Source organism: Aristolochia californica, unplaced genomic scaffold (genome assembly GCF_029961685.1).
Source record: "Aristolochia californica isolate CCGP_79_NKW_82.1479 unplaced genomic scaffold, dmAriCali1.0.hap1 SCAF_9, whole genome shotgun sequence".
Lineage (NCBI taxonomy): Eukaryota > Viridiplantae > Streptophyta > Magnoliopsida > Piperales > Aristolochiaceae > Aristolochia > Aristolochia californica.
The window spans coordinates 30,962,785-30,983,376 of record NW_027182290.1 but is presented as its reverse complement, the minus strand read 5'-3'; the positions used below and the strand labels follow the sequence as shown (position 1 = coordinate 30,983,376).

Genomic DNA, 20,592 nt, shown 5'->3' with positions numbered 1-20,592 from the left:
CCCATTCGGCGCCTTCTTTGTTGTAGAGCTCGATCGAGTACTTTTCCCGTCATTTATAGAGACTCCGCCATTGAAATGACTGAATAATCTTTACTTCTTTTATAGTAATATTGAGCACAAAAACGTTAGGGGAGAATAAGGAGAAGCGTTTTACTATTTGTTATCCGTGAGTGGACATGAAGAGAGCATTGAATTGAAATTGGATCTTCACTGTATGGTTTCTGACACAGAGGACCAGAGTCCAGTACGAGCTCATCGGCTCCATGGGGACCCCTGCAAACTGAAAACTCCGGTGCATGCCGCGAAGGAATCCCAAAGGCAGTACGAGGTGGGAGATTTTTTACCTGCTTCGGGAGTGTTCAATGAAAGGTGAGAAGCTGCACTGCTGAACGCTCAAAAGCCAACCGATATGATATTGCTCAGTCTATAAATACCAGCTATACCCGCGAACTCAGTTCTCATCGCTGCCTTCACATTCCTGAATCCTTTTCTACTAGTTTTAGTTAATCATTAACCATGTCTTCTGCTTTGAAGTTCTGCGTTCGAAGGCAGGAGCTACAGCTGGTCCCTCCGGCCACGTCCACTCCCCATGAATTTAAGCCGCTCTCTGATATCGACGACCAAGAGAGCTTCCGTCACCAGATTCCTATCGTCCAATTCTACGCCCAGAGTCCCTCGATGGAAAGGCGAGACCCGGCGAGAGTGATCAAGCAAGCGCTCGGGAAACTGCTCCGTTCGCGGGGAGAATCAGAGAAGCTCCGAACGGGAAGCTTATAGTGGAGACGACGGGGGAAGGCGTCATATTCATTGAAGTCGACGCAGATATTAATCTCCTGCAATTTGGCGATTTGCAGACGCCGTGTCCATGCATTGAAGAGCTCCTCTACGACGTCCCTGGTGTTTACTCTTAATTCAGGTAGTTAAACATACGTTAATCCCACTTTTATTACTTAATTTATTTCCGCTTCTACTAAAGATGGATACATGGTACTCTACTAGATTCATTACCAGTTAAAAAATTTAATTTAATAACTTTTTAAATTTAAAGAATGTAAAGTAGTCGAGGAGTAGTTGGATAACTGCTTGACAGTTACTTCGAAGTGACCGAGGGAATTTTTATTGACTCCCTGTTTGGTTTTTGTTTATCTGTGATCATGTAAATGGATTACAGACACTTGATCTATGATAAGGATAATCATGTTTGTAGATCACTTAATCCTGTTTTATCTCTGGTGATCTGCTTGAAGGTGACCCATCTTATTTGCGGAGGATTCGTATTCGGACTGATGATGAACCACGCCATGTGCGACGGAGCCGGCATCAGCCAGTTCATGGTGGCCTTGGGCGAGGTGGCGCGAGGCCTGCAGGTTCCTTCCGTCGTCCCTGTCTTGAAGAGGGTGCTTCTTAATGCTCGGGACCCCCCACGACCGTCGTTTTCCCATCTCGAGTACGACGAGGGGACTACCTCCGTTCAGCTCGACGACAAGGTCGAAAGGTGCTTCTTCTTCGGCGAGAAAGAGATCCAAGCCCTCAGGCAGAAGCTCCATGAGATCGACGGCCGACTCGGTCGTGGTCAAGGGACGACCCCGAGCGTCAAGTGTCGGCACATATCACATATCGGACTCGACGGGGCATGGTTTCGGAACAGTATATTTTTGGTGGGGCTCGCCAGTCTACGGCGGAATCGCCAAAGTGGGTAGGAACCCAGGCGTCGCCAGCTTTTACATCTCGAACCGGACGAGCAAAGGAGAAGACGCTCGCCGTGGAAAGGTTTCAGGAAGAAATCCGCGTAAGGCACAGTGGATGATCATATAACATGTTAAAAGTCTTCTTTGTGGAACGTAATTGCTGTACCTGCCTTCTGGGTTTTACGCAGGTTATTTTACCCTGTATTCACGTAAAGAACAATAACAAGTCCGTGATGCATGATGTTATCTTATCCACAAAATGCTCATGATTCAGAATCCCCTGTCATCTCCGGCCAAATAGACAGAGGCTTGAGAGAACAGCATGGGTAAAAGGTGAGTTGCCCGGGAATCAGGTCACCCGGGCCCCATTGCAGGACGACATGTGAATTTGGGCTCGTGAATATGGAAAATGTTTTGAGGTGGACCTCTTCATTCTTTAATGTCCTTAATTCCGCATTCATATACACTTCTCATTTCAACGGCGTCGATTCGCAAGCCTACGAATCACTTGGCCTTGATCGTTCCACGTTGCATATGTGATTACTCTACCCGACGATCTCTGATGGACCCAACTCTTCCAAGCCCATCCCATACTTCTACTACTGACTCGGTTCGGACGGTCCGATTCAAATTTCAGTTAGTCTCAGATGTCGGGGTCAAACAACCTTGTCGCGAACAATTTCCTTGGTGAATCGAACGATTAAAAATCCGTCCGCGACGAACGTAGAATGTCATGAAACTCACGTGCATGAACCCATGCAAGGATGAGCTTTGTAAAATCTTCAAAAATGAGGTTTTTGATGCTCATCCGATTTCAATCCCCCAAATATCTCCAAGATTTGAAAGCATCCGAAGCTACGAACGGTCACATGAGCTTCAAAACTCTGAACGTGAAAACATTTAAACCAAAGTGAACTCTCACTCGCTACATATTACTCATGCCGCTCCCAAAGGCTCCTCCAGATTGCTTGGTGTTCGGTTTGATCGTCTTCTCCATGGACAACGCCAGAAAGTCTCCGCTTAAGCCGTGGAAGAAAGGTCCCGGTAGAGGCAAAGGGGGTCCCCAGAATGCTTCCTGCGAGTACCGGGGAGTTAGGCAGAGAACGTGGGGAAAATGGGTGGCGGAGATCAGAGAGCCCAAGAAGAGGACGAGGCTGTGGCTGGGTTCTTTTGCGACGGCGGAAGAAGCAGCCATGGCTTACGACGAAGCAGCCAGGCGCTTGTATGGGCCTGATGCGTATCTTAACTTGCCACACCTGCATTCCAGCTACTATCCTGCCAACAAAGCTGCTCAAAGATTCAAATGGTTTCCTTCCAAGAACTTCATCTCCCTGTTTCCTTCGTATGGGTTGCTTAATTTGAATGCGCAGCATAATGTCCATGTCATTCATCAGAAGCTTCAGGAACTCAAGAAGAATGGGAGTTTCAGTCAATCTTCTTCTTCATCTTTTGCTGCTGCTGCTTCTAGTCTTGAGTTGAACTCCGAGTTTTCAGCTATGGACGTGAACACTTGCCCACAATCTCTGGCAAGCATGGCAGAGGAAGTTATCAGTCTCCCACCTGAAAATCCGTCTCCAAGTAGCGAGAGACCACAGATTGATCTCAAGGAGTTTCTGCAGCAGCTGGGCATGTATAAAGAGGAAGGCGGAGCCGAGGGGAGTCATGCTGCTCAAAATCTTCAGCTGCCAGAATCTTCACAGGAGATCGATGGCCCTGCATCAGAGATCACGAGTTTAGACCAAATGTCGTTCAACTGGGACGTACTGATGGAAATGCAAGGACTGGTTGATCATCATGGGAGCAGTATTTTGCAGATGAATGATCCACACGAAGAACCAAGCTTCCCAGCTTCTCTGTGGGATATCTAAAGCGTAGGCTCATTTTGGTAGAGAGCCACTTCAATGAAACCACTCGAATAAACTTAGAAACAGCGAGCGCAATTCCTTCTCTTAGGCCTCTTGCATCTGCCCCTTGTGTTATGGTCCAGGCAAGAAAATAGTTAAAGAGTATAACAAAGAGTAAATTGAGGGTAGTCTTTCTGTAGTCAGCTTCTTAGTTCACGGCCTATCCATGGATAGTATGAATACAGTTGGAGCAGAGCTATTGTTAGCTGGTTTTAGATAATAATAGTTTTTGTTCAGTTTTAGCATTTTTTGTTCAAGAAACTGTCATTATTGACCATTTCGGTGTCACAAATGATGCAACATTGTTGACCACCACAGTCATTCGCCTATGATCACTAAGAAATCCCACCTGAGGTGGAAATTGAACATATGAAACAAGTTGTGATAGAGATGGACCCCATGAAAAAAAGCAAAACTTCACAATATAAGAAAAAGTTTATCAGTGCAAGAGCAGTACTCTCGCCCTACTACCAACAGCTAGCAGGGAACCAGCAGGTGTCCCCACATAAAGCACAGGTTGCTGCAGACCTGGACCCACCATTGGCACAGTCTACCATGGGTGACCTCTGTTACTATAGAGTTGCCATTATAGGTGAAACTCATCAGCTGTGACCCACCTTAGTGGGACTCCATAAATGTGTGTCACATATACTCGGGGTGCACAGAACCTACAAGAGCAGTGAAAAGAAGAGATAGGAAAACCAAGCTGGGTACAAGATGAAACTACACTGATAAGCCTCTTCTTAACAAGTAACAATGCCAAAATATGTAACCCAATCAAATAAATAAGAAAAAATGCAAGACAATCATACGCAAATGACTGCAGCATATGAAGCCAATATTTAACGTTTCCCATGTAAAGCACATATAGCTGCAGACCCAGACCCCCACTTTTGGAAAAGTCTTCCTTGGGTAACTTGATACTAAAAATTACCCTAATGGATGAAGCTCTTAAGCGGTCATCCACCCATGTTGAGTTTTAATGACAGGTGAGGTTTCTAGCGGACTCTGGATACAGGACCTACGAGAAAATTTGGAAAAAAAAGTTTATAGTTGCAAAATGAACGACATTGCCATGCCTCTTATTAACGACACAAATGCCAGAAAATTTTACCCAATCATATAAAACTGAAAAACATGGAGGTGAAAACATGCAAATGGCACAATGGATAAGCAAATGTAAGGACTACCTCCTTTTTTGAGTTGGATCGAACCATAGACATTACAATGGCTTCTTTCTCTCGGCCTTGGAAGCCATCAACTGTAGATACCTCCATCTCCTTCAGCTTTGTTATTATTGGTTCTCAACATCTTTAGTTGGACAACCTACAGAGATATATAAAAACAAAAATAAATAATCCAAGGAATTAATGAAAGTATATATCTTCTGATGCCATTTTATAAATACTTGAGCAACATGTAATTTCTTGATACAAAAAAAAGATGGCATGTGGTCAATAATTACTTGTCTTTAAGATGGTGCCAAAAACACATCATACATGTTCATGACATCTAGAGATATTATGTTGCCAGCTTGTTAATCATAATCAAGGGAATTCAGACCGCCACATTGAAATGTTAAGAGTTCTTAGATTTCTTACCTTAATTTCCTCATGAATGTAATTTGCAAGAGCACTATTAACCCTCGCAAAACCTTACAAGAAGTCCAAAGATAAGATATAAAAATGGGAGTAAAAAAAAGCACTATTCTTACTTGAGAAACAAATATTGATCTACAGAACCGCAAGAACAATGATAAGAAACAGCATATTTTAAAGTCCAAATGGAATACCTGATCATCAAATGCACTCTCGATACTTGAGGAAGTAATCTTGCAGGCTGCCCCAAGCTAATCACCTTCAACAGAACGAAAGAAAAGAAAAAGCTACAACCTAGAAGGAAAAACAGGAAAGAAGATCAAGTCGGTACAAAAGGGTCATCGGAAGATAAAAGTCCATCAATCTGGAACTTATCACTACAAGAGAATATAAAGAATTGAAACTGCAGTAGTCTAACTTCTACATTCTTAGTTTGTTTAATATACTACTACTATTGTTGATTCTTTAGCTTACGCACCAAACAAACTTCTTCAGGACCAACGGTAAAGCCAAAAATATTCACACAAGTCAATCCATCAATCTGGAACTTACCACTACAAGAGCAGAGATAGAATTGAAATTGCACTTGTTTAACTTCTAACATTATTAGTTTACTTACAACACTGTACTATTATTGCTGACCATTTAGCTAAGTTAAGCCTCAAATATAAAACACACAAATGAATCCATCAATCTGGAACTTATCACAACAAGACCAGACAAAGAATTTGAAACTATATTTGTTTAACTTCTATGTTATTAGCTTATTTACAATACTATACTATTATTGTGGATCCTTTAGCTTAAACACCAAGCCAAGTCTTCAGGACCAACAGTCAAGCTAAAACATAAAATCACACAAATGAAATTTAGCATATGGTATATAATTGAGTGAGAAGATACCACCAATACTAGAATAAAAGTTTTTGGCAAACACAGTTGCACAGTGAACCTGTAAAGAAATAGTCTCTCAACAATGTTGTCCACGGCAATATTAGAAGCAGCACAAGCAAGAATCTTTGATCCTCGCTTCACTTCCTGTAAGATAATTTCCAGCACTGTTGTTCTTTCCCAGTTCCAGGGGGCCATGCAACAAAAACACTGTGCAGATGCAAGAACCTTTGCAATGGCATCTTTTTGCAATTAAAGATAGCTAATTAGGTTATTAGAAAGAAAATCAATCAAAGCATAGTTATCTAAAGAAATCAAGATAACAAACACCTGGGAGTGGACCATGGAGTAAAAGGAACTGCTTTGTTTGACAAATTTGGTGGTTTCTCTCCAAATCAAGCAGGAACTAAATCGGTGGCTGGTACCTTTTGCACGCCTTTACTTAGTTGAATCATCGCATCCTTCATCCTGCGATATGTTACCTGCACTAAATTTGGACATGAGTGAAGAAACAAAAAAGTATTGTTTTTTTGGATGACCTATGGAAATAATTATCAACAAATGAATTTTCAGTTCTATCTGCAGATCAAATTTGTTTCTCTTAATTTAGAAACAACCATTTTATTTTATTTATTGAAAATCACAGAAAAACAATTGGGAAAGAGCACCAAATAACCATGTTGACTTATGCTTATAAAAAACATTAGATACTAAAAGAACCAATAGAAAAAAAAAACAAATATATACATTAAGAGCCTGAATAAGAGATATACCTCATCTGCAACCTTCTCAAGTCATAAAGGACCATTTAAACCATCCTCAGGCATGTCATCAAAAGCTACAGTAATGGAAGAGTCCTTTCAAAGGATTCAACAAAATGTCAGTAAAATATTTCAATAGCCAATTTAAAACTTTAAAAAACCATTATTTGATGCATCTTATGAATTAAAGATTACCTTTAGATGAAACTACACCTTGTCCAAGTGAAGCTGAACCGGTATCACCTCTATTAGGTTCAAGGACAACCATATCATGAGGCCCAAACTGCAGTTAGCTTACCAATGCTTCATATGTCAAACCAAAGAAAAAAGAAAAGCATATAAATTGGATTAAGAGGGCAGGCACCTCAACTGCACCTTGTGTACACCTGCAAAAAAACTTGTGTTAATGACAACAAGCAACAAGAAGTACACTAAGAACAAAATTACCAACCATGAGTCCATATAATCAATTATTCTAAATGGGGACCAACGCCCTGTTTCAGTGGCTTTCAATAGTGAGCTTCCTTACCTTATGGCTTGGAAGGATATCTCCCTTAGTCGATCGGAACTCAATAAGAGCTTTTCCCATAGTCTGAAATCAAAGTATAGTGAACAAAATGGCAACAATATCTAAGACTTAGAAGAGAGAAAACATGCCTCCATACCTGAGCATCTGTTCATTTCAGATTAAGAATGACAGAGGCTTTCTTCTGAGCCAAATCTATTGATGATCCTGAATTCATGGATGCAGAATTTTCTGCCTCCTATAAGCAAGAAATGAAACACTTGAGCTATTGATAAACAAAAACTAAGCTAAGTTGAATAACATAAAGGTTTGATAGCATTTATCACTTATTCAGTATGTAGTATTTGTCCTAAATTTGGTCAACTCTCGAAGTAGTAAATGGAAAGAAACAGATACAATCTTAGTAAGAGATTGAAGACACTGGATGATCAGTTGAGTAGTACATAATCCACCGACTTCATAACTAGGAAGGACACCAAGACCCAACATAAAGCTCAACGGGAAAACAGACACTGGAACACCCAACTGTTCTCATTTTGTATATACATAACCACAGACAGAAACAAAAACTGACTCACACCTAAGTAGCACAAAATTAAAAACATAATTATAAACAACAACTTTAAACCCAAAACCATCGCCATAAGCACGAATTGAATAATTTAGACAACACCGAAGAACCAAATTTGAACACCGTTTCGTGGAACTAGCAAGTCCGTAAATGACACCAGGAAACAAATGAGAAATCAACGCACAACTGTGAACTGTAACGCGATGTAGTGCAAATGTGATGCTGAAATTGCCAAGCGACCGGAAATGCACAAGTTTGGATGAAAATGACAAAAGGAAAATATAGAAGAGAAAGTGCTAGCCTTGTCGATATCTAGTAGTGGAGTCATGAGTGAAATGAACTGCTCCAGCGACATGGCAGATGATTTCTTTTTGCTTCCCTCCATTGGACGAGCTAGACGAACTAACGAACTACGGTAAAGCTAGTTTGATTGTTGTATGGCTAGATACTGTCAGTTTGTACTAAAAATCTTCCCAGTTGCAGAGTCCTGTAAGCCATGAAGCCTGCGCCTGAGTCTTCGTGGCTCCTCTCGAGAGTCGGAAGGAAAGAGGAACACTGGATGAAATCAACAAATGGGCTTGGACCCTAAAGGAAGCCTTAGTGGACCTTTCCCTAACTCTACAGATGACCCAGTAATTCGTCCAAGGAAATGGACGAATTGATCAAGGTTAGGTTGAGCCTAATTAAACAGTTTTAAGCTTAGTGCCTTGAGAATTTAATTGATGATAATAGAGGGGTCGATTAAATTTAGAGAACCCTAATGGACTTTGGGATAGTGATTTCGATATGATGAGCTCAACTTTGGTTACGGTATAGTTGGGTTTATGTGTACCCAACCGGCTTGTTTGGAACCCTTAAAAAAGAAAAGATTTTTTTTAGATTATTATTATTTCCAAAAATAGTTAGTGAAAAGAGAATTTGATTATTTTTTTATTTTTATTAACTATTTTTTAGAATAATAATGGTCAAATTTTTTTTTCTAAGGGTTCAAATATGCCTTACCTGACCTATTTACATCACTTAATCATCCCATTATATTAACTCATGTAAGAAAAAGAAAAAAATAGTTAAATACCCTTTTTTTTAATTAGACTCGAAACTATGATATATAAAAACCTAGGTCGAGTCGCATGAGTTGGATTGGAACTCACTAGTCCCATGACTAGACTTAGAGATAAATCAGGGGGGTGAGTCGAGGGTGATTCGTCTATAATAGAAAGGTCAAGTGTGACCTACAAAGCTCGATACTCATCCATAGGTCTTTGATACAAGAAATATTTCTACAACTAATTGGAGTTAGTTGAAATTTTATTTAAATTTTATCATAATATTTTTTAATATAAATACTTTACTTAAATAAAATCAATTATAACTAAGGGATAATTATGAAATTTTTGTAGGATATTTATAGTTAATTAGAGTTTATCATCAATTGTTGATAAAAAAGAAACTTTTTATAATCAGTTTTTTCTTTAAAACACATTATTTGTATATATTAAAATTAATTTAAATAATTAATTTTTTTATTATCCAATGTACTAATGTTAATGTCATTTTGAAACTTTTTATTATTTTTATTAAAATTTTAATGATAAATTAAGATAATGACATTATTGTAAATATAATGAAGTAAATGGTATTGTTGCAAATAAATCAACTTTTAAAAAGAAGAAAACCGAACCTTGACTGAGTTGACCCTATCCTCCTTTCCTTCATTTGGGTTCTTCCTAGCTAACATGATTACATGCCAGAGAAATGTTCAGTATCTTTGATACTGCACTTGAAAATTTGAAATGCGATGAAGCAACTTTTAAAAAAATCCGACAATATAAACGCCACTAACAGTTTTCCAACACTCAAACATGGTTTTAGACTCTACAGAAATAACTTAAAATAGCTTATCAAATGGACAAGAACAATATCCAACAAAAAGAGAATCATTTGAAAATTTGGACATCACGGCCTGGTCCAATGCCAATGTAATGGATGGGTACACCCACAAGTTCTTCAATCCTTTCAACATACCGTCGAGCAGCTAAAGGCAGGTCCTAATAATTTCTGATGGAGGAGATATCAGTGTTCCACCCAGGCAGCTTTTCATAGACAACCTGATTTTACAAAAGGAGACCCATCAAAACTTCAGAGAGAAAATCCTTCAATCTTTCACCTCCTGTCTTTATTTCATCGAAAGCATCTATAAAAGTGAAAGAAGTAATTCAAGTTTCTTTTTCTTTTTTAACGTTAAAAACCTGTTATAAGCCTTATACCACAAACCCCATATGTTGCAATTGAGCCAAAGGCCCAATCCACAAGCAATTCAAGCGATTGAATAGATTAAGAACTAAATCAGGAGATCTCCACAACCATGGGGGGCAAAAGTACATATAAATAAACAAAACAAAATGAATGAACAAGAAGAGAGGATTAACAAGCTCCATAACAATCCCTGTGTATACTACGATTAGATTGCTGCTTAGTTGTCCACCGAATATGCCTCTGACATACCATGAAAGCATTTCTCTCACATATATGCAGATTACTTTAAATGGATGATAATGAATATAAATGGCATATAAATGGGGATTGTTTTTCTTTTGATGACGATACGGAGAATGTAAACTTGCCTGTAACTGCTCAAAAGTATAAAGATCAGCAGGAAATGATTTGAGGACTTCGCCATCAATTTGTTTGTAGGCAACCCCCAACTTAATTTCTCGAACATCTAGCTTTGTGAGGTTAAGTGAAGAAAAACCATTTATCTGACAAAAATATTTCAATGCGACAATGTCAAGCCAGCCAAATCGTCTTGGACGTCCAGTAGTTGTGCCAAACTCCATTCCTGCAACCCTTAGGAGGTCCCCTCCTTTACCTAAGATCTCTGTTGGGAATGGGCCTGATCCAACTCTTGTTGTGTAGGCTTTTACCTGCAGCAGATTGTTTCATGAAAATAAGCTTCAAAAGAATGATTCCAATAAGATACTATATCAATAACTGAATGTATGCAGACAATCTGGACCAGCCATTTGATATGCCTTAACATGAACAGCACACAGTCCAGAAATCTCAACAGTAGGAGAACCCTATCCCTATTTAGTAAGTTCCTTTCTTTACCAGTTGAAGGTGAACTTTAGATCTTTCTTTCAGCTTCCATAGTTAGCTGCTTTATCTGACTGGGGAAATCTTTGGACTGTGAAGCATCCATGACATGCACTTCAAATGGCTTCCCCCTTGCAGGTCGGTTCTGCACATACAATGCCGTATTTATGTCTGCTATTCCAACAGTAAGAGACCCATGAATCCACTCACCACTCCAATCAGATCACCCAAACTTCTGGGAGCAATCCCAAGGCCGGTGCAGATTCCACCGGCTGAAGGACTTGAAGAAGTTACAAATGGGTAAGTACCAAAGTCAATATCCAGCATGGTGGCCTGTCCACCTTCAACTAATATATTCTTCTTCTGCAAGATGGATTCATTCATCAAATGTACAGTATCAGCAATGAAGGGTTCTAATTGTTCTGCAAATCTTTTATATTTTTCTACTTCATCCTTCAGCATGTCACGGGAATAATTAAACCCCTTAAACCTTGAAGCTGCATCTGATAACAAAAGATCCAGTTTGTCAGGAAAAATATCCATGTGCCTCAAATCACTAACTCTAATGCCATTCCGAATCATCTTGCTTGAATAACATGAACCGATGCCTCTCCTAGTTGTCCCAATTAAAGACTTTACAAGCTCTGCTTCTCTTAGCCCATCAACCACTTGGTGGAAGTCAAACAACAAATGTGCCTGATCAGATACCAGAATTCTTCCCTGACAGGGTATTCCATTAGATTCAAGTTCGTCAATTTCTTTGAAGAAGCCAGGAACATGCACTACAACCCCATTTCCAATCACACACAGAGTCTCCTCATTGAGGGAATAAGATGAAGAGCAAACTTCTTGCCCTCAGAGTTGTAAATAGTATGTCCAGCATTTGCTCCACCTTTACATCAAGAACAAAAATATCTAAGCAAGTGCTTTCATCAGTCAAAAATTACAAGTATTTAATTATCAAAAACATAACCAACTACTTATAAACAATTCAGTGTCATAATTATGAAAAACGATGGCGAGCAAATAAAACAGGTTCTCAAGATAATTGACTGATATCAATTGACATAACTGATTAATGTAGCATTTGACTAATCCAGTCCATCTCAAAGTATCAGTTAAAGAATAGATAAAAGAGTACACAAAATTAGGTCAGATTACAAAGCTGAACGAATTTATTCATTTTTTGGCAGCAACCATTCATAAAACACAGATTTAGGAAGTTAATTTGCAAAATACTTGCTTCACTTGTTTGACACGATCATTGATGTCTTCTCATTAAAGAAAGAGAGTCAATGTCTCATTACTGCTCATTGTTGAGAAGTGTTTATCAGTATTTACAAGCGATTTTGAACAATGTGGAATAAAAACTCATGTATAACCGGTAACAAGCATTACCAGCCGACGAACTGCCACATTCAGATTCAAGAAGCCCAAATCTATGACACCAAAATTAAAGAAATCCACCTCATAACTGCAACAAGTTATGTAAAATTTTGACATCCAGTTGGAATAGTATAAACAAAACAGCAGAAGGAGCATTCTAAGCAATTAAGACCTGAAGGTTTGTATGCAAAGAGTGTTCTAAAAAATTAAGAGCGAAGCAGTCACTTTTAAATTTAGTAAGAGCAAACTTATAATACAACAACCAAGCAAAATTCTACATACATTTTTGTTTTTGAGAAAAAGATACATACAAAATTCTTAAGCAGAACAAAAAGGAATATGCAAGGAAAACGGATTAAAAATAACAAAGAAAAGTTTTTTATTTCACTTTTGGAAGACAAGAAAAAAAATCAACATCCAAATTGTGCCAAGGACTTCTTTTGGTGTGTGAATATTGAAGGCCTTCTACTATTAACAAACAAAAACAGCAGGATATACAGAACGGGGAAGTAGAAGTACAGAGAAACTTTACCTGGCAGCGAGCAACTATATCGAAGTGCTCGGCTAAGATATCTACAAGCTTCCCTTTCCCTTCATCTCCCCACTGACAACCCAAAACTCCCGAGACCTGACTCAACGACCCAATTCGTTCAAGTGGGTCGCCGGTTTCCTCCACCATCAGCTGAGGTGAAGCAGAAGCAGAAATCAGGTATCGCCGGGAACCATGCATGCTTTTCCGGAAGCTTCTAAAACCACTGATATGGTCGAGGACCACTCCTCTTCTACTTTTCCTGCCATTGAAACTCCTCCGTAAAGCGGGAGAAAGGCAGGAGTCGAAGCGCGGAGCTGAAAGGTTCATGACGCTTAGCTGCTTCCTCTCGCCGGAGGGAAAGCTGTCTCAAATACAAAAAAAAATATAAAAAACTTTTAGCCCAGAAAAGAAAATTTGGTATTGGGCTCTCTGACGGAACAAGGCCCACTTTCATTCTTATTTCTCTATCAGCATGACTTCGGTACCTCGAGGGGACTTTCTCACTTTCCTGCAAGAGCAATGGCGGCTCTCCCTCCCTTCTCTGTCGCAAGTCCGAATTTCGGAAAATATTTCTCCTTCTTCTCTCTTTCAAACGTTATGGGTCCGTTAAAATTTGTTTATTTTTCAAGATCTTTATCTGTTTCTTCTGTACTTCATCCTCCGTCCCACTTTCCAGTTTCGATATCCAACCATATATTTCCTGTTCGATGCCCAAAAATCTACTCATTGTGACCGTTCTTCTCAGCGGAGGTGTAGATAGCAGTGTTGTTCTTCGGCTTCCCCATGCAGCTGGGACATTCGTGCACTGCCTACTTCTTGAAAATCTGGTTTCAGGTATCAATGTTTGCTCTTTCATGTTTAATTTGTTGTTATTTGTTCTTTATTGTTTATTTTTCGTTTATTTACTAAAGCTGTAGTGTGGAATTCGGAATGTTTATGCTAGTTTCGTAACATACGAAGCTTACTGCGTGGTTTTCCTTTCTCAATTTCCCGTCTTTTATTATACACTTTATGGTAATGAATCTAGAAAGTTTTGGTTTTGGCAGTCTTCATAAGCAGTGATTTATGGTCATTTAAGATCAGAAATTTCTCGTTGTCGTATGCACAATTGCACATGAGCTTTTATTTATCGTCCCAAACCGTTCTTATTTGTACTGCAATCGGCATTTGACAAGCGTGTGGAAAATCGTTGGACTATATATTGGTTTTGATATTGACCATGAAAAATAATGAGTGCTCTAAAGCTTGCTTGAGGGAACGGATCTTCGATGAAGTACCTTACGAAAGCAAATGCAACAGTAGAAATTATCCTTAATAGTTTTCATTTGGGTGTTTATCTCCTTCCTTCTTTGATGCTGGGAGGAAATATTTAACATGATGACCATACTTTAAAGGCTAAAAGTGACCTTTAACTATTATGTTAAAAAAGTTTCCATTGGTTCTGATATTTGATCTTTTCTGGGAAGATTTCGACAACTACCGGTCAGCTTGCCGATGAGATGAAGATATGAAGTATGCCAAACTGTTTGCAATCAGGTAATATCATATACTTTTAAACAATTGCAATTGCCATAATATCTGAATCATGTGTAGCAGGAAGGAGGATTTTCTTAACCTGAGATGTTGGTTTGAAATCTCATATCTATGTGCATTTAAAGGTAGGCTTATGTTTGTTTGAAATATTTTAAAATCTTTATTCTCTCTCTCTCTCTCTCTATATATATATATGGGTGTGTAGTGGGTTCACATTTGAAGGTATATTCCTTCTTATACGTAGTAGCCAATAAAGCAGAAAACTTAGTGACACTTGAACATAATCTTAAAATTCAACCCAAAGTCCATCGATAGTCGCTGACAAGTAGAATATGTGTTCATATAAGCAATCTTTGTTCAGTAAATGATCAGAAAAAGAACTGCTTTATTGGGTATGCCAGATAAAGAAGTTTCAAAGTAAGATCTCTTGTGCAGTCCTCTTATTTAGATTTTTTATCTCAGGAAAACTACTGAATTTACTTTACGAAGAAAATCAGCATATGCAGCAGCTTCTGCCATTTCATAGTAAGTCCTTACAGTTAAATTTGTGCTTGATCCGGTATCTAGGTTGATGTTCCTCTTGAAGTTGTGCATTTGACAGATGAGTACTAGCTCAGTGTGGGGAGTTGTTTCTCTTGCTATTGTTTATAAACCCTATGTCCTGATTTTGTTCTTCAGTTTAGAGTTTGTTTTTTGTCCTGATAAATCTTTATTTAATTAAGGTGTCCGATATTATTGAAGAGTACGAATCTGTCTGTACTCCTAACCAGATATACTCTGCAATACAAGAATCATATGTTTATCCTGAATTTAGCTATGCAAGCATCAAAAGATTTTTTTTTTTGAATAATGATGTTATTATTATTTGAATACTACTACTGTTTATTATTATTGTTATTTTAATTACAGTTTGATTATGTTGCTTCTTGGACCCTATGAACATATCATGCACCCTTCTTTTGAGTTGGGGGTCTGTGGACCTTCTGTTCTAAAGCTGTCCTTGCACAGGGTAAACTTCTAAGATCTGCATTTAATTCCTTTTATACTGATTTATGAGGCTGTTATTTTTCTCATTTCTTTGTGAATTAGTCTAGTTTGTGTTGATCAGTCCTGAGGAAGTATACACTTGATAAAAATGCTAAAAGATCTTTACTACCGGTTCTTCTTTTAAAGAAGCTCAGTTTCATTTCAAATTTCAGTATCATTAGAACAGATTCAGAGTTTCTCTTATTTGTTTGTGTTGAGGTTTCATTGCCTGATGCAGCTGAATATGTTGTAGCTCAAGGATCAGACATATTTCCTCTCACATTTCTCACAAGATCGACTGAGACGCCTTCTGTTCCCACTTGGATGTATTCCAAAGGTATGCCGCAGCACTTTAAAGGCTTAACATCATGTAAACGCATGGTTCATAATGCTTGTTCTATTAGCAAATTATTTGGTTGTAAATAATTGTCTTTGTTTCTGATTCCTTGGACATGACATGAAGGATAGAGAGAACCCGGGGCTTTTCTCTGTAGCCTTTTCAACTGATTCTGAAAGAATGGATATTAATCAGACTAATCAGTACAATGGACCTCTTCAAAATCGATTTTTATTACAGCTTATAATTTTTTTTTTTAAAATTGTTTGTTTATTCTGTTAAAATACAAGTTTAAGGGTATTTTTAGTTAAATTCTTATTCAATTTAAGCATGAATTTTAAAGAGTATTAAGGAATTTTTTTTTGTAAATTTTCATTTAAACCCTAATTATAAATAAACTGAACTATCCCGAACTCTTTTTTCTCTTCTATTTTCTATTCAATCACATATTTTTCTCTTTACTAAGTGAGAATTATCTCCGTATTTTCAGAGCTTCAAAGGAATTGATTAGATAAACAACCCTCAAATACGAGATAAAAAAACAAATTTGCTTCTCCAATCCGTCTCAAGTTGCTATAACGATTTCGTATATTTCAACATTTGAGTACCTTATAGCCACGAATTTCCATTTCCTTTTGTTGGTTTTTTGCCAGGAGGCTGCAAATTGCCGACAAGGAACGTAAGGCAGGCGGAAGAAAAGATAAGATGGCAACGAATAAAATGAAGAACAAATAGAAATTTGTACAGAATTTGAGCGATCAGTGTCGGCAAGAAGATTAAAGCAAATTCAGGGATGAATCAAAAGTGGGAGTTGACTGCTTTTCGATCAGGAAGGAAGAGAAGCTGGGATTTAAAAACCAAAAGGAAAACAACAAGAAGCTAAAACAAGCTAAAATTTACAGTACAAGAAGTGAAGAACTGTTCAAAGGAACTTTTTGCCTGTTCAAAAAAAAACTTCTTTTGCCTAAAAACAAAAAGGAAAAAGTATCTGTTGTGTTCCTTAAATAACCTGAAAAAGTAGTGAACACGCTTCCAATTCCGTACTCTTAAAGCAGACATCAATCCAATCCACCGTTTCTTTCTCTTTTTTTGTTTTTATTATAGATAACAGAATTCGATAGAAACGACGAGAACACAAACACCCATGGTTTTTATTTCCAGATCAAGAAAGAGAGAAGTACATAAAAACATAGTAATCGCTCAAGAAAATGTATCCACGAGGAAATAATTCTTTAGCAGACGTCAACTAAAAACAAAGAGAAATGTGAAGCTGCGAACAACGGATAAAAGAAAAAAGAAATAAATCTGAAAAAATTAAAGGGCTTCAACTAGAAAATAGATAAGCAGCTCAACAATCACAGAATGAATTCCAAAGCAAGAGAGAGAGAAATCCTCGGAATCTGTAACAACAACCAACTCCATAAAAAGAACACTCAAAGATTAAGATCAAGTCGGAATCCCTATCCAGAATGCCGGAATGCTAAAAGCCAACAAACGATCAAAAAGGAAAACACATCTAAATTCTTTCTCATTCATTCTTTTGGTACAAAACCGTCATGTACACAAACAGTATAACACCGCCACAAATTCGAGACGAAGAACAACAAGAAGAATATGAATTACAAGAAACAAAAGGGGGGAAATTTTTTACATCCACCTGATTCAGACATCTACATGCGGACGCGTAGCAGGGAACTAAGAACTCTGGAGAAAGCTTGACGGATTCGCGGATACGCTCGAATTGTGTAGAGAGCCGTCTGCCTGAATATTGTCTCTACTGTCTCTACAAACAGATTGAGGCTTCGCACAGGCGGCACGTAGAGGGTTAGAGGAACTGCCGAGAAGGCAACTGCAAACAGAAGCTGCAACATTTTCCGCTCTCAGCTCGCAATCGAGGAGTGTCTAAGAGAGGAACGACGACTTTTTCTTTCTACCGAGATTTTTTCCCGGTTTCTACGGAGATTTGGGGAGTTCCAAAACGGAAGATGTGCATCCAACCTATATAAAATCGTTGTCCAGGTTTCTGAGAAGCTTTTCTGGGTGCTTTGACTGGCAGCTCTTCTGCTAATCAACGCATATCTTATTTCTTACACAGCGAAGCGAAGAGGAAAGACTTTCAGAGGAAGAAAAAAAGAGTTTCACTCACCTGATAGGGTGAGAGGCGGGTTAACTTCCCTCACAGTGACTTGTAATAGATGGAACAACCATGACCGTCCGGGTTAGTGCTTTTATATGTGAACAGAAGGTTTTGGTTCGGTCCATTTTGAGCTCACTGGACGCTTCAGAATGGCTGTTCTGAAGAGCGCGTCTCACTAGCTTCTTTGGATTAAAAGGTCTTCTTGGACCATTGACCATTTAGTGACGGCGATCTCTCACAAGTTGCAGTGACACCTGAAACAATGTTCTCCTTCGCCCAACGATTTGAGGAACGGTCAAAACTCTAATACCGCCATGCCAAAATCGGTCGGCTTGACACATCCTCTCTCACTCGACTCTGGGACTGAAACTCGGCTGACTCGGATTTTCGTCCACATGAGTCATGTCTCCGAACTTTTCCTCCGGTGGGTGGATGTCTCAGTGTAACTGGAGACGAGGCACCTAGGGGTGGCATCGAGCCGAGCTGAGCCCCAACCTGCCTATGTTCGAGTCGAGCTTGATTTAAATATTTCGAGCCGAGCTTCGAGCCGAGCCTCGTCTCGAGCCTAAAATTGTTATTGAGCTCGAGCCCAACGAGTTCGAGCCGAGCTCGAGCCTCAACATACATTTCAAACTTTTCAAAAAATATATATCGAATAAAATGTATATAAAATTATGCATACATTTTATATAAAATTGGGCATGACCTCTACATAAAATTGGGCATAACTTATATATATAATATGTGTATAAGATTGGGCATAACCTCTACTTAAAATTGAGCATAATCTATATATAATACTTGTATAAAATTCGGCATGACCTTTACTTAAAATTGGGCATAATCAATATACATAATACCTGCATAAACACTCCATAAACACTCCATAAAATTGTTTATACATTCCATAAACACTTCATGAAATTGTTTATACACTCCATAAAATAATCTAAACACCCCATACATTGCATAACATTATAAATAAACTCCATACAATAATCAAACACAACAAAATTAAATAAAATATCACTATCAATTTACAATCACCCAAATAAAAACTATAAATTCTTTAAATAAAATCATATTACTATTACATACTTACTAGAAAATTACAAGAAATATTTTAAATTTTTCTTAGGAAAATTAAATGGACCTCTTATTGCCTTTTCTAAGGAAATAAATAAAAATTAATAATTACTATGAAAATTGCCTCATGCTCAAAGTATTATATCATCAACTGTCAAATACTTATTCAAAAGTTTTCTATATGGTTTTCTTAACCATCTTGGCAAGAAAATCTTACTTGAAAAATTATAGGATTTTTTAAAAAGAATTTATAATTAGAAAAATATTTTGAAAAAATACGAGGCACTAATGGTCCCTATATTTCTATTAAAAATGTTTTTTCAACATTTATTGAAAAAACTAGTCTCTGGAAACTTATTTCTACTAAAATATCTTTTCAATTTATTTAAGAGCCATGAGGAAGGGACAAAGAGTTTTTTTTTCCTTGTTTATGATCTCGCACGTAGGGGTGGCTTTGAATAAATTATATATAAAATTATGCATACATTTTTAAGAAATATAATGATAGGGGAGGTTCAGGATTGAATTTCAATAATGGATTAAAATGCACCAATATTAATATTTTTTACTCCAATTGTTGTCTAGCTTGTTTTGTAATTTTTGAATTTGGCCATAATTTATTATGGCCTCCTTAGTGCCCCTAGATAAAAATTTATATTCTAGGAAAAACTAAAAATATTTTTCCTATGATACATATTTCCAAAAAAACCTTTAAATAAAATCTTATTACTATTAGTGACTTATTAGAAAATTATAGGAAATATTTTAAAAATTTCTTAGGAAAGTTAAATGGACCTTTTATTGTCTCTTCTAGGGAAATAAATAAAAATTAATAATCAATCTAATATATTATTATACTTATCGATAAATTTTTAATTAAATAAAATATCAAACACAAAATTACAATGAAAATTATTTCATGCTAAAAGTATTACAGCATCAACTGTTAAATACTTATTCAAAAATTTTCTATACAGTTTTCTACCCCATCTTGGTACAAAAAATCTTACTTTGAAAATTATATGATTTTTAATAAAAAATTTCAATTAGAAAAGTGTTTAAAAAAACATGAGACACTAATAGTTTATAGAAAATTATTTCTATAAAATTTATTTTTAATTTTTTCCAAAGGAAAAAGTTTTTTTTTTATTTTATGATCTCGCACGTGCGAGATCATCTTCTCGCGAGGAAGGGGGAGATTATTTATCCCCTGTTCTGGTTTTCCGCCGAGACAACCCCGAGGGAAGGGGCTTACGGCGCCGGGGAGGATTTATCGTCGGAGATGACGGCCACGACGGAGTCGGCGGCGACGGAATCGGCGGCGACGGAAACAGAGGCGACGGCGAGGAGAGGAAGAAATCGAACGGACGGACACAGAGGCGGCCGGCGAGCAGCTGCGACGGCGGTATAGACGCCGGAGAACAGCTACGACGGCGGTAGAGGCGGCGACAACAACCGATGGGAGGGGTCGGCGGTGACGAGGGGGGAGGAAAAATTTTTCCCCCCTCGCTCTCGCTCCC

At 38.0% G+C, this 20,592-nt stretch overlaps 1 protein-coding gene, 1 long non-coding RNA gene and 3 pseudogenes across 2 annotated transcripts; 3 read left to right on the top strand and 2 right to left on the bottom strand.

The window, feature by feature from the left end:
* The first annotated feature begins 214 nt into the window (after positions 1 to 214).
* Positions 215 to 1,700, top strand: LOC137940768 (benzyl alcohol O-benzoyltransferase-like; annotated as a pseudogene).
* A 968-nt stretch (positions 1,701 to 2,668) lies between these two features.
* LOC137942160 (dehydration-responsive element-binding protein 2F) lies at positions 2,669 to 3,741 on the top strand. Its single transcript, XM_068787852.1, has one exon. The coding sequence runs from the start codon at positions 2,684 to 2,686 to the stop codon at positions 3,554 to 3,556; it is 873 nt and encodes a 290-aa protein (XP_068643953.1). The 5' UTR covers positions 2,669 to 2,683; the 3' UTR covers positions 3,557 to 3,741.
* A 493-nt stretch (positions 3,742 to 4,234) lies between these two features.
* LOC137940767 (uncharacterized) lies at positions 4,235 to 8,324 on the bottom strand (annotated as a pseudogene).
* Positions 8,325 to 9,862: 1,538 nt separating this feature from the next.
* LOC137942205 (adenylosuccinate synthetase 2, chloroplastic-like) lies at positions 9,863 to 13,280 on the bottom strand (annotated as a pseudogene).
* Positions 13,281 to 14,457: 1,177 nt separating this feature from the next.
* On the top strand, positions 14,458 to 15,988 carry LOC137940038 (uncharacterized). Its single transcript, XR_011110309.1, has 3 exons — positions 14,458 to 14,489; positions 14,949 to 15,011; positions 15,766 to 15,988. It is a non-coding gene; the product is annotated as an uncharacterized lncRNA (long non-coding RNA).
* The last annotated feature ends 4,604 nt before the right edge of the window (positions 15,989 to 20,592 follow it).